The sequence below is a fragment of the Trachemys scripta genome, chromosome 8 (genome assembly GCF_013100865.1).
Source record: "Trachemys scripta elegans isolate TJP31775 chromosome 8, CAS_Tse_1.0, whole genome shotgun sequence".
NCBI classification, from domain to species: domain Eukaryota; kingdom Metazoa; phylum Chordata; order Testudines; family Emydidae; genus Trachemys; species Trachemys scripta.
Window position 1 is genome coordinate 101,580,328 of NC_048305.1, and position 13,841 is coordinate 101,594,168.

Consider the following 13,841-nt stretch of genomic DNA (forward strand, 5'->3'; position numbering starts at 1 on the left):
GGGCCAAGAGTTGCAAAGTCACTAATGGGAGTTCAGTGCCTAACTCCCATGGACAGGCATTTGGAATTAGGCACCTTGAAAATCTTCCCTTTCAGCTTCAGCTGAGTTGCAATGATGAAATGCCTTCCCCTGCAGCCCTGTGCTCCAAATCTCCCTCCACCGCTCACCTTTCCATTCAGGAGCTTGTCGATGGGCTGTCATGTTGGGGACAAGCCTTATCGTGTGTCCTACCCACCCAGCAATGTCCTAAAAACTACAACTGCAGCAGCTTGCCTTCAACACTGACAAGCCAAGGACACGAGCTGTGATCTCATTAAGCTCAGTCGGCAGGGATTCACTAAAGGGAGATCATGGCTAACAGGACAGCTATTTTGGAGTAAGCAAAAAAACAACTGCTGACGGGGGAAAGTTAGGAGCATAATTTCCATGTACCTTAGGACAGTATTTGACTCAATAGACTGGATGTAGCAGAAGAGCTGGAACGCAGACAGAACAGACTTGACTGCTGAAGGCCGGTGGTCTTTCTGATTGGAAGCAGTACATGAATCAGTAGAGCTACAAAAAGCATTTTGTTTTATTATCGTGGCAAGTGCACAAAGAGCAGGGTCCAGATCCACTCAGCGGACCCTGATTCCGTGTTGCAGTGCTTCACTTTTAGGCCCCCTGCCGCCTAGTGGAAGCTGCAGCCCCATGTTAGGTGCGCAGGCTCCCTACACAAGGCACAGAGGGCGTTAGGTGCCTAAGAATGGGATTCACAAAAGCCAGCACTGCAGTGGCGTAGCCAGGTGAAGGGAACAGGGGGAGCAGAAAAAAAAAAGGCGTCACCCGCTGCGGCGCTTTTACTGACGGGGTGGTGCTTTTACTCACCCAGCGGCGCTCCGGGTCTTCGGCGGCACCTCGGCAGCGGGACCTTCACTCGCTCTGCGGGTCTTCGGCGGCATTTCCTTCAGTGCAGCTGAAGATACCCGGAGAGAGTGAGGGCCCGCCGCCGAAGTGCCGCCAAAGACCCGGAGCGAGTGAGGGCCGGCCGCCGAAGTGCCGCCGAAGACACCCGGAGCGAGTGAGGGCCTGCCGCCGAAGTGCCGCCGAAGACACCCGGAGCGAGTGAGGGCCCGCCGCTGAAGTGCCGCCAAAGACACGCAGAGCGAGTGAGGGCCGGCTGCCGAAGTGCCGCCAAAGACCCGGAGCGCTGCTGGGTGAGTAAAAATTAAAAAGGCGCCAAGTTGCTCAGTGCGGGAGCTTCAGAGTAGCAACCGTGTTAGTCTGTATCCGCAAAAAGAACAGGAGTACTTGTGGCACCTTAGAGACTAACACATTTATTAGAGCATAAGCTTTCGTGGGCTACAGCCCACTTCTTCGGATGCTGCTGTCCCGCTCCCCCCATGGCTACGCTACTGCAGCTCTGGTTGAGTGGGGAGCCAACGGGAAATGCTAAGGAGAGGGGCATGACTGAAGCTCCTCCCCTCAAAGGGAGTTAGGCGCCTACCAGGATGTGCTTTCCTCCACTTAGGATTCACAACTGTGACCCTTCACGGAGTTAGGCACCTAAGCCAGGTCAGTCCTGTCTCACAAACAAGGAGGATGAGGTGGTGGTGCCTGCCTTATACCCAATGGCCCAGTGGTTAGCTCACTTACCCAGAATAGGGGAGACCTGCGTTCAAATCCTTCCTCTACCAAAGGTAGAGCAGGAACTTGAATCCAGTTCTCCCAAGCAAGTGCCCTAACAACTGGGCTATAGCGTGGTCTCATATGGATCTCTTGCCTGTGAAAGCTGCTTTATTTGGAACACCTCCAGTCTGGGGGCATTTGGATCCCAGACTTTAGTTTGAGCCCGTGTCTCCTCTGCACACATTGAAGGTCTGATTTTCGAGGAAAGGAGCATTTCCAGCTCCCATTAGCTGCACCTGGCACTGTGGGAACTCAGCAATTTGGAAAACAAGCCACCTAATGTATGAATCTGACTCTCTGGAGCAGAACAGTTGAAGTTCCTAGTGCACTAGGCCTCAAGACAAGCACAGGCCGTGGGAGTGTAGCAGGCGATCAGCCCAGGTGACCTGGTTCATTTGCAGAACAGTTGTCATGTTACTGTACCGCTTCCTTCCCCTCTGCGGCCCCTCCCCCCCACTCCTTGCCCGAGGGACTGTGAGAGAACTAGGCAAAGTGAGAATAAATCCTTCTGTTCCAAAATGCCATCTGGCACCTGACAGTTGCATTTCAGCTTCACAGCCTCAAATTTAATTGTAAGCTCTTTTGCAAGGTTTTCAAGGACGGCGTGACACAATATGGACTACCTACAATGAAGACACATGAACTCTGGCGCATCCCAAACAAATTCTTTGCATATTTGTTTCCCAGCACAGCATCAATCACCCACAGAGATGGGAGAGTGTCCAAAGCAGCGGGGAGAAATGCTACCGCTGGCAGTTCTTGGATTGTAATTCATTTAAAGCTCGGCGCATTAACTGTCCCACTCTAACATCAGCTAGAAACGGCTATTTCCCCTTCTGTGCGTAAAGCATTGAGTCGTTAAAGATGTCTGGGCTACATCCTCCAATCAGCATCGCCCCTTTGAAGAGCTGTTCTTGGTATTTTAAGTCAATGCAGCTGTGTCAATGTACACCAGCGGAGGGTCTGACTCGTCCGTATTTTTCTTGGGCGTGTTGGTGGCATGTCTTTTTTAGTTCACTTGACAGGATAATAACAATCCCTTGCTCTTATCTGGCAGTTTTCCTCAGTAGATCTCGATGCATTTTACAAAGGAGCTGAGTAGCATTATCCCCATTTTATACTGGGGGAAACTGAGGCACAGAGCTGCGCCATGAGTTGCCCATTTCAGCATCTGGAATACAACTCTGGGGGCCTGAATCCCAATCAGAGCTCTCTCTAATGGATCACATGGCCTCCCAGTGATACTAGCTGGATTGGGCCTGGTAAAGAGATATGAAGCACTTTCATCACAAGGTTATCGGCTCAAACCCATGCCAGGCTGGGGGCATAACAATCAATGTTTAAAAAAATATTTTAAAAAAATCCAACTTTCTGAATGGTTTTTTTAATTTAAATTAAATGCACATTTATTTATTTTTTTAAAAAACAACCTATTTAAAATGAAATTTGAAATAATGACAACCTATGTTAAGGCCTATATTTATCATGAATCTATTAAAACTTTTAAATTAAATGCAAAAAATAATAATATCGAGTAGTATATATTTGGTGCCAACTTTTAAGGAATGTCAAACAACCACTGGCTAAGAACCTGGAACAAGAGTATGAAGTGCTAACCCAGCTTTTCACACCAGTGGGCTTTTCTACAAGTGCAGCGAGGGTATTTTCTGCGTTTCAGTTTATCCAACTAGCTCAGTTCAGGGACTGGTTCAATCAAAGTTAAGAAACCAATGGGAGTTGAAAACCAAGGAAAACCTGTGTGCCTCTTTCAATCAGTGAATAAAAACTAGGTGTGAGAGGACTAGATCAGCTAGTTCTAAAATCTTAAAGGATACGGTGACAAGAAATAATCAGTTCAATTCACTAATTTCAGATAATGCAGCCTTTGTTGAATAAAGCAGTTAGTTTTAAATGAAAAAAACATGTTTTGATAAAAAAAAATTCTTACGTATCCAGCACATTTAAGGTAGCTTTATTTAATAATAAATAATAAATATAATAATAAATAAAAAAATGAATGAATGAATAAATAAATAATAATAATAAATAATACAAAATTTAAAATGCTGGTTTGGAGCATTTTAACTGAATTTGAATTTCCATCCAAATAGAGTTTGACACAAATCACAAGTAAAAAGTTCATCATCATCTAGCAAATAAAAAAAATGCATCATTTCCTAAGATAATGTCAAAATTAAGAATCTGAATAAATGCCCGTTAAGCTATATAATTAAGGCTAAGTTTTTGTCAGGGATCTTTTTAGTGAAAGTCAGGGACAGGTCCCAGGCTGCCGTGAATTTTTGTTAATTTCCCGTGACCTGTCCCTGACTTTCACTAAAAGGTTCCCCGACAAAAGGGAGAGGTGGGTTCAGCACCCGCTGTGCTGGGGCTCCGGGTCCCCTACCGATGCGGTGCCTGGGAGCTCCAGGATTCCCCTGCCCCAGGGCTGGGGGCTGCTGAGTCCCCTCGCCTGGGCACCTGGTAGCTCCAGGGTCCCCCATCCGCTGGCCCTGTCCAGCTTATTTAGTCTCCAGAAGAGAAGAGTGAGGGGGGATTTGATAGCAGCCTTCAACTACCTGAAGGGGGGTTCCAAAGAGGATGGAGCTCGGCTGTTCTCAGTGGTGGCAGATGACTGAACAAGGAGCAATGGTCTCAAGTTGCAGTGGGGGAGGTCTAGGTTGGATATTAGGAAACACTATTTCACTAGGAGGGTGGTGAAGCACTGGAATGGGTTACCTAAGGAAGTGGTGGAATCTCCATCCTTAGAGGTTTTTAAGATCAGGCTTGACAAAGCCCTGGCTGGGATGATTTAGTTGGGGTTGGTCCTGCTTTGAGCAGCGGGTTGGACTAGATGACCTCCTGAGGTCTCTTCCTACCCTGATATTCTATGATTCTATGATTTATGGGCCATGGCTGGGCAGCTGTGGGTCCCCCTCACCAGTTTGGGGGCTGGGGGCTGCAAGGGCAGGGCTGGGTGGGAGCTCCAGCCCCAGAGCAGAAAATGTCACGGCGGTCAATGTCACATGACATAATCACAGCTTGTGCAAGTTTGGTGCATCTTCCTGGTTAGCAAAAAGAACCAAATTTCATGTAAAGGCTATATTTAGTTGCAAATTGACATGTTTTAATGGTTATCAACCAATGAGAATCAATAGGAAAATAACTAAAACGTATAAATGCAAGACTCAATTAAAAGTGATGATTTAAATCATGAGTAATGTTGGTGATTTCAATCACTTGGATTTAAACCTATCCCCTCCATTGAAGTCAACAGAGATACACCAGGGCTACATGTGGCCCAGAGAATCTATATATCCTGTACCCCATTCAGAAGTTCTTTTAAAAAAAAAACAGTCATGGAACATGGTTGCACCTGATGTTTTTTTCCTTTTCCTGCCCCCAATTTTTATGCAACCGCTCAGGAAACCAAAGCTCCTTAGACCCTAAACTACTTGACAGTATCTCTTTAAGCTGACACTCAATAAAACCTTAACCTTTATGCACAGTTCTGTTTTAATACAGTAAGTAAAAGAAAGTTGCTTTCTTCTGTACCATGACACTATGTTGTTAAATGTAATTGAGATCACATTGGGATGGAATGTTATTTCTCTAAATGCCAGTGTTGCAAAGATATTAATCTTGTTTGCTTGCAAGATTGATGGGGGCTTTGCTGAAATAGGACAGAAGCTTCAATTAGCTCTATTTAATTCCTTCTCAGCAACACACTTCTTTTCCTTCTCTCCCAGATATGATGTGCTGCGGTGTGTGTGTGCAGAGCTGTACATACAGCACGGGAACTCACACTCCATTTCAATAATTCATTGAGCCTCAAGCAGCGTTAACACTCTGAGCCCTGGAAAACAGAAGGGCTTGGGAAAGGTGCTTCTTTGTAGATGTGCATTATAGGCCCTGAGATCTCAGCAATAGGAGAGCCAGGGCTGTACAGATCAGGGAGAACTCTTGGACCCTATGATGGGGAGGGGCTTGAAAGGTTTGAACTGGAGAGCTGCTTACCTTTTCCTCTGGGATTGGTGGGGTGCAGAGACTAATTAGGGTAATGACGATGCCTGTGAGCACGCAGAGAATGAGGGCAAAGTACAGGTAGTGCACGTCCTTTAGCACAGCTGGTCTTGGGTCCTCCTCGCCACAGGATGGCACACCATAGGAAAACTCCATGATCATTCGAATGCCACCTACTACCAGCCCGAACATGAGGCCCCAGAAAGCACCCTGGGAAGAAAACATAGGAAGAGACGCATAAGGAAGTGAGGGATCCTTGAAAGCATCTTTGGGGGGTGGGGATTATAGTCCCTTTCTGGGAATGGTCCCTTCTCTCCAGGATGGAGTCAACAGAGCAGGACAGCAAGGGAGGGTCTAGATACCTTTAATGGCCCTCAGAACTTGTAATCTACTCATTCCCACCCTTCTAACTGCAAGACAGACATGTGAGACCCGACTGAGTTAAGGTCCTTCCACTGATTTCAGTGAGGCTCTGGGTGGGCAAAAGATTCCACTGAGGTTCATCTCATTGCAGGATTGGGACCTATTGGTCCATCTAGTCCCACGGCGTGTCTCAGACAGTGGCCACCCCACATGCTTCAGAAACAGGGGTAAAAGCCCTTGGAAGACTCGGTAGTCCTTCCCAGGGGAGACAGTTGTTTCTGGCCACACCATAACGGGGGGAGACAGAACTATAAGAAAGGTTAGAAAGACGCTTTGAGGGCTGTTACTGGAAAAGGGAGCAGGGGTTCATTTTCACTGCCACTTTGTTTTCAAAGGGTTTAGCAAAAAGGTCCAATTTTCCAGAAATAATTTGAACCCTGAGCTACGTTCTGAAATAGGGTCTGAAATCCCTTAGGGGGTTCCTCCTGCCTCAAAAAGATGAGCTTGTGTCAGGAGCAGAACCAGGCCCCAGTGGAAGTTTCAGAACAATGGGATTAAACAGCCCCAGTGATGCTCCCCCTTCTCGCTGACAGAGGAAAGAAGAGGGCACAGAGAGACACAGGGGAATGGTAGAAGTCTGAGTCTCCACCTCTGCAGATTGGACTGGAGGGAAGCCAAACATGGTTGGTGTTTTATAAATGAATTTCGAGCTAGTGAAACGTACTGGATGGACAGACTTCAATGGAGCCAAAACAAGTTACACCAGCTGAGGATCTGTCTCCTAGAGACTAAGGCCAGATCCTCAAAGCTATGGAAGTTAGGAACCTGGATACCTTTGAAGATCTGGGCCTAAGGCCCTCTCTGTATGTAGAGCAGTTACAGCACAGACAGTGGGAGTGCAAGTTTGCCCCTCACTGACCTAGACCTAGAGGGACCACTTCTAGGAGTATGAAGCTAGTTGAGTTTCCATGGCCCCTCTGCTGAGGCTGCCAATTTGCCCCAGTTGTGGTGGCTTCTGCGAAGCTGACACCCATCCAATAGAAACAGGGGTAAGGCCCACTAACTCATGCCACTAAGCCACTTTGTGATGGTCACAGCTTTGCTGGGCTGGGTTTGAACGGGTAACCTGGAGATAAAAGGTTCCATAGACCAATCCCAGTCCCAGTCCCCCAACCATCCTGTCCTGTGAAATTTCCTGTTTAAAATCACTTTATTGTTAATCCCAAACAACTCGAACCAGTTCTAACTCCTCTGATTTCTAATTTTTCCAGATAGTGGTTTGCAATAATCCACTTGAATGTTTACTAAGAATACACACACACACGCACGCACACACGCACGCACACACACACGCACGCACACACACACGCACGCACACACGCACACCCTGAGGTGGTACTACTATTCATACCGACCCAGTCACTGATTCCTTACTTACGGGCTCATTGATCCTCTTGCAGAAGATTGCCAGGATGAAGAGGGCAGTAATTGGTGGGGCCAGATAACTGGTTATGGACTGAATGTAGTCAAAGAGCTGACCGCTGTTGGACATCTGAATGATGGGAATCCAGAGAATGCTGATGGCAATGAGGATGAGAACAAACACTCTGGAAGACCGGAGATTGGAACAAAGAGTATTAGTTCTGCATGTTTCAGAATCCACCTGGAAATGCAATCCCCAATCAAGAGACACTTCCTTGTGTTTTCAATGAATTCTAGGGAAAACCATTGTGCACCCTGAGTGAATTCCTCATCTGAAGTGAAATCTAGGACAGGCTTCTCCTTGTAACCAGGCAGGAAGTAAATTTCACTCTCCTAAGGAAGATGGCTAACAACCCTTTGCTGAGATCTGGCCAGAGTGGTCAAATTAAGCTGTGTAGGGCCTTGTAAGGACCTGAATGGGAGAGATACGAGGAGAATCCAGAGCACTGCAAGAAGTGCTGCAGGTGGCTCTGTGCGTGGCAATCTCAGGGCTCACTGAATCATGACTGCCCCAGTAACCCGACACGTTTTTAGTGGGAACTGCCGGAGGCACTGTCTCTTGGATGAGACAGAGACCCTGACAACTTGTGATCATTAAAATCCCACAGCCACCTTTCAGAAGAGTAGAGGTCTTTAGTGCCGTCACCAAATTCCAACTAAGTCACTACTTCCTACTTAATAAAATTCCCACCGAAGTTTCAGCGGCATTCAATATTCTCCTTCATTTCTGCCTTAAGCTAGTGTGCCGTATTGCTGTGTACTATTAAACAGCTGATGCTTTCACCCCTCTCTATCCTTCACCTAACTCACAGGGATGTTTTGAAGCTAACTTAATATGTGTGACCTCAATAAAAGGCTCTACAGAAGTGCAGATTATTATTAACAGTGTTAGTGGGAAGGGAACTGTTTTACAGCCTTGGTGTGATGCAGTATTGGAGTCCGCCAATAGAGGGTGCCATGATTTCACTGTGGATTGTGCTTAGGACAGGCGTCTATGACAAATTTAGAGAACACAGAAGAAATAATCTCTCCAGGTCAGTGGCAAATTGAGCCTGTCTATGTAACTGAATCTACTCCAGGTAAAGTTGGGAAACATAACTCATCTCAAGTTTTACTTTTTTCATTAACATGCATGTTAATTTTCACCTGTTTTTCCCCCTCCCGCTAAAAGATACGCTCTAGTTCAACCAAGAATTGATTCAGGGCAGTTCTCTGAGATCAGATGAGATGTTCACAGTGGTCCCTCCTGGCCAGCCTTGGAATCTATGAATCCCAGAGTCCAGATAGAACATTTTGGAGAGTTTAAGACCTGCCATCAAAATAACACGCTCAGTGAAGCCATAAGGAAGTGAGAGGACCTGCCAACAATCATGAGCTCCTGCTCTGTGGCTTTCTTGCGGAGCCGCTGCCAGATATCTATGGCGAAGAGCGTGCTGCTGCTGTTGAAGATCGAGGTGAGGGAACTCATCAGGGCTGCCAACATCACAGCTATCATCAAACCCCGGAGTCCTGGGAAACCAACAAGGAAAATTTGGTTCAGATTGTTAGTCTTTTAGCTCCTGCATCATGTGCTGCATATGAATGTAAACAGAGTCCAGAGAGCTCTTTGAAACTGCGGCTCTGGTCCGGGCCCATCTCGACTTTTTTTAGACCTAGTCAACATTTAAGGTCAAATTCTTTTTTCTTCCAAAAAATGTCCTTTTTTCAAAATAAAAATTTCCCAGGAACATTTTTTTTCTTTAGAATTTTACTGTTTCCATTAAAAATGGGAAAACTAAAAACGTTGGCTGAAAAATTGGAAAATTTCCATAACATTTTTTGAAAAATATGTTGGGATTTTAGTTTTCGTTTGATATTTTGCCATAGCAAATACTTTAATCTTTTCCATTCAATGTGGCTACTTCTATTTATCCATCTCTTTGTCAAACACACACACGCGTGCCTGCTATATAATGGAAAGAAAACTTTGCTATCTTTTAATTTGTTTACCAATCCAACTGATAGTTGCAGGGCATTAGTTCCTCATATGGATAGCTCCAAAGGCCACTCCATTCCAAGGACACAGCTGTTCAGTGCTAGTACAAGCCCACACCCCTAAGAATACAGCTTTCTCACCTACAGGCATGAGTCCCATTACAAGCTTAGGATAGGCAATGTTAGAACAACCCACTTTAGCTCCGCAGACGGTTTCACAGACTTTCGGGTCCACACATCCCACTTCATCTGTAGCAGAGGGGAAAGATTAGAAACCGAACCAGCCAGTTTAAACCTCCTTTGTGGCATATCTACTCCAGATACTGGAAACTGTCTTAAAGGAATTGATTCTTGATATCTTATATATTTAATATAAGGCAGTAAAACAGCAAGAACACAGTTTTCCAAGCTATCGCAATGGGAGCCAAAGAACATTTCGGGCCCCCAAATAAAGTTAGAGCCTCGTGATGACACAATGCAAACTTGGTTCAGAGCAGATGGAACGCTTCACCCCTAGATGGGTTGGTGGCAGCTGGGATTGAACCTGGGACCCCTGGTTCTAAACTGCCTATGCTAAAAGAGCCGGCGCCATTAGCTAAGGCTGCAGCAGGCTCACCCATCTCTCTGTGTGGCCCAGCCATCACTAGAGGGGGACAGACGAAACAAGCACTGCAGCCCTGCTTGGCTCCCCCTGCACCTAGTGCATTCACAGCAATCCGATCCGAAGCCACAGTGAGAATCTGAGGATTCAGCTGGGTCTAACACAGCTTGTTCTGGGTGGCGGAGATGAGGGGAGATCTTGCTTCTTTCCACAAGCAGAATCTCAGCCTGGCAGTTGCCTACCGTGCAGAACCCATGACAAAGCAGGGGGAAGAGGGGTGTCTCAGGTGAAATACTTTTACTATTACATCAGCATCCTAACGGAACAAACAGGATTCCATGTCTGACTCAAAAGACCCACCCCTAAAGTCTGTATGGGTCTGTCTACACTGCACTGTAAACTTAGGTCTGTGGGACCTGGGCTCGTGGACTCTGCGTTTCCAAGCCCGTGCTAGAGCACCCACACTGCATTGTAAACCTGGGCTTACCGTTGCTGGATGTGCTGACACGTCCATACGGCACTATGCAGACCTTCTGGCCTGGGTTTACGGCTTGACCTGCCTCCACACTGCAAAATGACAGGGCTAGGACCCAAGTCACAGTAGGATTTGGGCTCTGATCCACCCCCCTAGGAGGTTTATAGGACCTGGGTCCTGAGTACTTGCTGACCTGAGTCAGACAGATTTGTGTGTGGATGGAAGGGAAAGTTGGGCTCAAACCTGAGTCAGAGCTTGGGCTTAGGGTGCAGTCTAAACATACTCGATGTCTCCATGTTTCTCTCTCGCCTACTCCCTTTTGTCTCCTATTAGATACATGCAGTGTCCACAAGATGATATTCTGACACCTGGCCCATGCAACTGTCCCAATGGCTTCTGCCACAGATGTCCTAAAGCAGCACCCCAAACCTGGAAGTGGAGTCAGGGGCTGGGAAGCTCCCTCTGAGTTGCCAATAGCACTGTATGGAGATAAACCCTGGGGCAAAACTGCTGAGCTTTGGCAGGTCTGCACCGACACAAGGAAATTGTATTCGCAATCCACGAACAGTCCGACTGTAAGGAACAACAGCTTACCTGGGTAAAGAGCTCTGCTGATCATACCAGGCATGACAATGAAAAACATAGAGAGCATTTTCAAATAACCCGCCAGCACCGATCCACCCTTGGCATGCGACAGGTTCTTGGCAGAGAGAGACCTTTGCACTATAACCTGCAGTCAGTATAAAAATGGAAAGAGTTAAAAGAAAACCCTGCAGAGAGAAAACAGACTCATCATCTAATGCAGGATACTTTCATCTCGACGGATCCCAAAGCACTTTGCAAGCCTATGATAACAATCTCCTCTCTGATCTGCACTGCAGATCTCTGTTGCATGGTTCACTCTTGCTGACACCAGCGAGGGTCTGATTGCAGCGAGGAAATTTTCCCTTGCCCTTTACCGGCATCACTTCACCTGCCACTGCAATGCAGCCACCTCTAGGGTGAAACGCAGCCGCTGCTCAACAATGCACTCAGCACCATGAGACATGAGCTCAGAATAGGGCGTGAAAAAGAACATGTCATTTTGTTAACAATCTCACACTGGATTGCGGTGAGCAGATCTGAATTTCCCACCTTTGAACACTGAGAGCCGGGCTGTCTAAAGAAGGGCCTATTTCTCTGTGCTCTGAGCCCACCCTAGGTTTTTGTATTTAGTATTAAGGTCAGGCTTGACAAAGCCCTGGCTGGGATGATTTAGTTGGGAATTAGTCCTGCTTTGAGCAGGGGGTTGGACTAGATGACCTCCTGAGGTCCCTTCCAACCCTGATAGTCTATATTCTATGATTTGCTCAGTACATTTCACACGAGGCTCCTAGTTCGGGAACAGATGAAGGACTGCACGTTGGTGGTATCTGCCGCTGCGCAATACTTCGGGCTTCTGCCGCACCTTGTGTGCAGGAATTTCAAAAAAGTGGGTCATAGATGAGATTTAAGTGACTTGCACAGAGTCATGTGCCATATCATTGGCCGAGCCGGGAACAGAACACAGACCTCCTGGCTTTCAGAATGAGGCTTTTACTGCCTACCTCCATAAAGAGACCCCACTTACTCACCAGCCAGGTGTGCACCTAGGGGAAAATATCACACCCTGCTGCTCCCCACCATCAAAACAAACCCCCCACCCCTAATACTCAGAAGCATTGAACTGCAACAGGAGCTGTGGAAAGAATGAGCAGGTCCGGTCTATCCCAGTCAGCAGAGACGGTGGCCCCCCAAAGACAGACAGACGGACACACACATTCACCATTCCAGTGACTCTGCGAACCGTGCAGCAGCCTGGAAAGGAAGATACTGGGATAAAAGGCGGAAGGGGAGAGAGAGAAAGAGAAAAGAGACTTACTTTACCTGATCAGTGCACCAACACCAAGTAGCCAGCACAGAGAGGCCGAAGATAAGCCCAGGCCAAGGAATGTCCCCAGTGACAGGGTTCCTGAACATGTGGAAGGCGTCAGCACGTGGGAGGTGACAGGTGGTGTTTGGGACTATGACACTGGGTATCATGGTGCTGTATTTCTCTTTAAGTCCTTCAAACCAGCCGACTTTTTCAAACCCTGAGAAGGAAGCAGCCAGTGGTTTAGGTTTGATGCCCTGCTACGAGGTCATTCATCCATCCTGTTCTCGCTCCTTCTTGCTTTTTCCCCCCCTCCTCTCTTCCTTGCTGTCCTCAAACCTAGTTTTTGGTGGCCCAGTTGGTGTGTGTGGTGGGGGTAGCAGGATTGCATCCAGAAACACTGGGATGTTAATGGGATCTGGGGAATTCTGCACCCAGCAGTGCATTCTGGTGGAGACAGCACCAGCACCACAGAATTCCCTTAGCAGTGGCATCATTACCCGGACTGGCAAGAAAGTGCCACTAGAACCCAGAGTCGCTGATCAAAACCTTCTGGAAGAGCCTCATCAGGAAAACATGAAACCAGAGGAGGCAGCATTTGGGTTACTGTTTGGCAGGCAGGCTTAAAGCAAAGTGCTAAGGGTCCGTTTTTGTTCCCAATGATTCTCTTGTAAATCCAGAGTAACTCCACTGGAGGAAAGCAATAGAGGCGGCTGAAACTCAAAGGAGTTACGGGCACAAGAGCAGAGTTTGACTCCGAGGATCTGATCCAGCAAGCTGCTCTGTCAACTCCCAAAGGGAGCAAAAGGCGTTCAACACCTTGCACAACTAAAATAAGCACTTTGGAATAAACAAGGAAGAGGGGAGCTAGCTTGGTTTATGGGGACAGGTGCCAAATGTGGCTGTGAATTCTGTTATTAATATTAAATTATGGGCCTCTGTTGAAAGAGGGGAAAAAATGCTCCATAGGGCCTAGCTCCTTGTTTGACTCAGATTGTAGGTATCACAGTCCCTGGTTCCTCTTACCTATAAAGGCGAGAACCGAAGCCCCGAGTACCATGATCACAGTCTGCAGCACATCTGTGTACATCACAGCTGTTAAACCACCTGTAGGGAGAACGGCAAACCACAGAGTAAGAGAGAGCCAAATGGGTGAGGTAATATCCGTCCAACTTCTGTTGGCGGAAAGGACAAGCTTTTGAGCTTCACAGAGCTCTTTCTCAGGTCTGGAGAAGGTAACCAGAGTGTCCAAGCTAAATACAAGGTGAGACGGATTGTTAAGCATAAAGATTTCACACATGCTCTAGGAGACCCGCTTAAAATGAAGTGGGCAGTTAAGGGTTAGCAGGAGGTAGGGTGTGCTACAA

The 13,841-nt window shown here is 47.1% G+C and overlaps 1 protein-coding gene across 3 annotated transcripts in view; it reads right to left on the minus strand.

Moving 5' to 3' along the window:
* Positions 1 to 13,841, minus strand: part of SLC5A9 (solute carrier family 5 member 9) — a 57,590-nt gene that overhangs the window by 8,543 nt on the left and 35,206 nt on the right. For all 3 annotated transcript variants that reach the window (XM_034780034.1, XM_034780033.1, XM_034780031.1), the window contains 7 exons: positions 13,501 to 13,581; positions 12,489 to 12,694; positions 11,178 to 11,313; positions 9,649 to 9,756; positions 8,892 to 9,042; positions 7,490 to 7,658; positions 5,683 to 5,898 (listed from right to left, as the gene is read on the minus strand). In XM_034780034.1, coding sequence (XP_034635925.1) covers positions 5,683 to 5,898; positions 7,490 to 7,658; positions 8,892 to 9,042; positions 9,649 to 9,756; positions 11,178 to 11,313; positions 12,489 to 12,694; positions 13,501 to 13,581 — 1,067 coding nt within the window. The remainder of the gene's footprint in view (positions 1 to 5,682; positions 5,899 to 7,489; positions 7,659 to 8,891; positions 9,043 to 9,648; positions 9,757 to 11,177; positions 11,314 to 12,488; positions 12,695 to 13,500; positions 13,582 to 13,841) is intronic.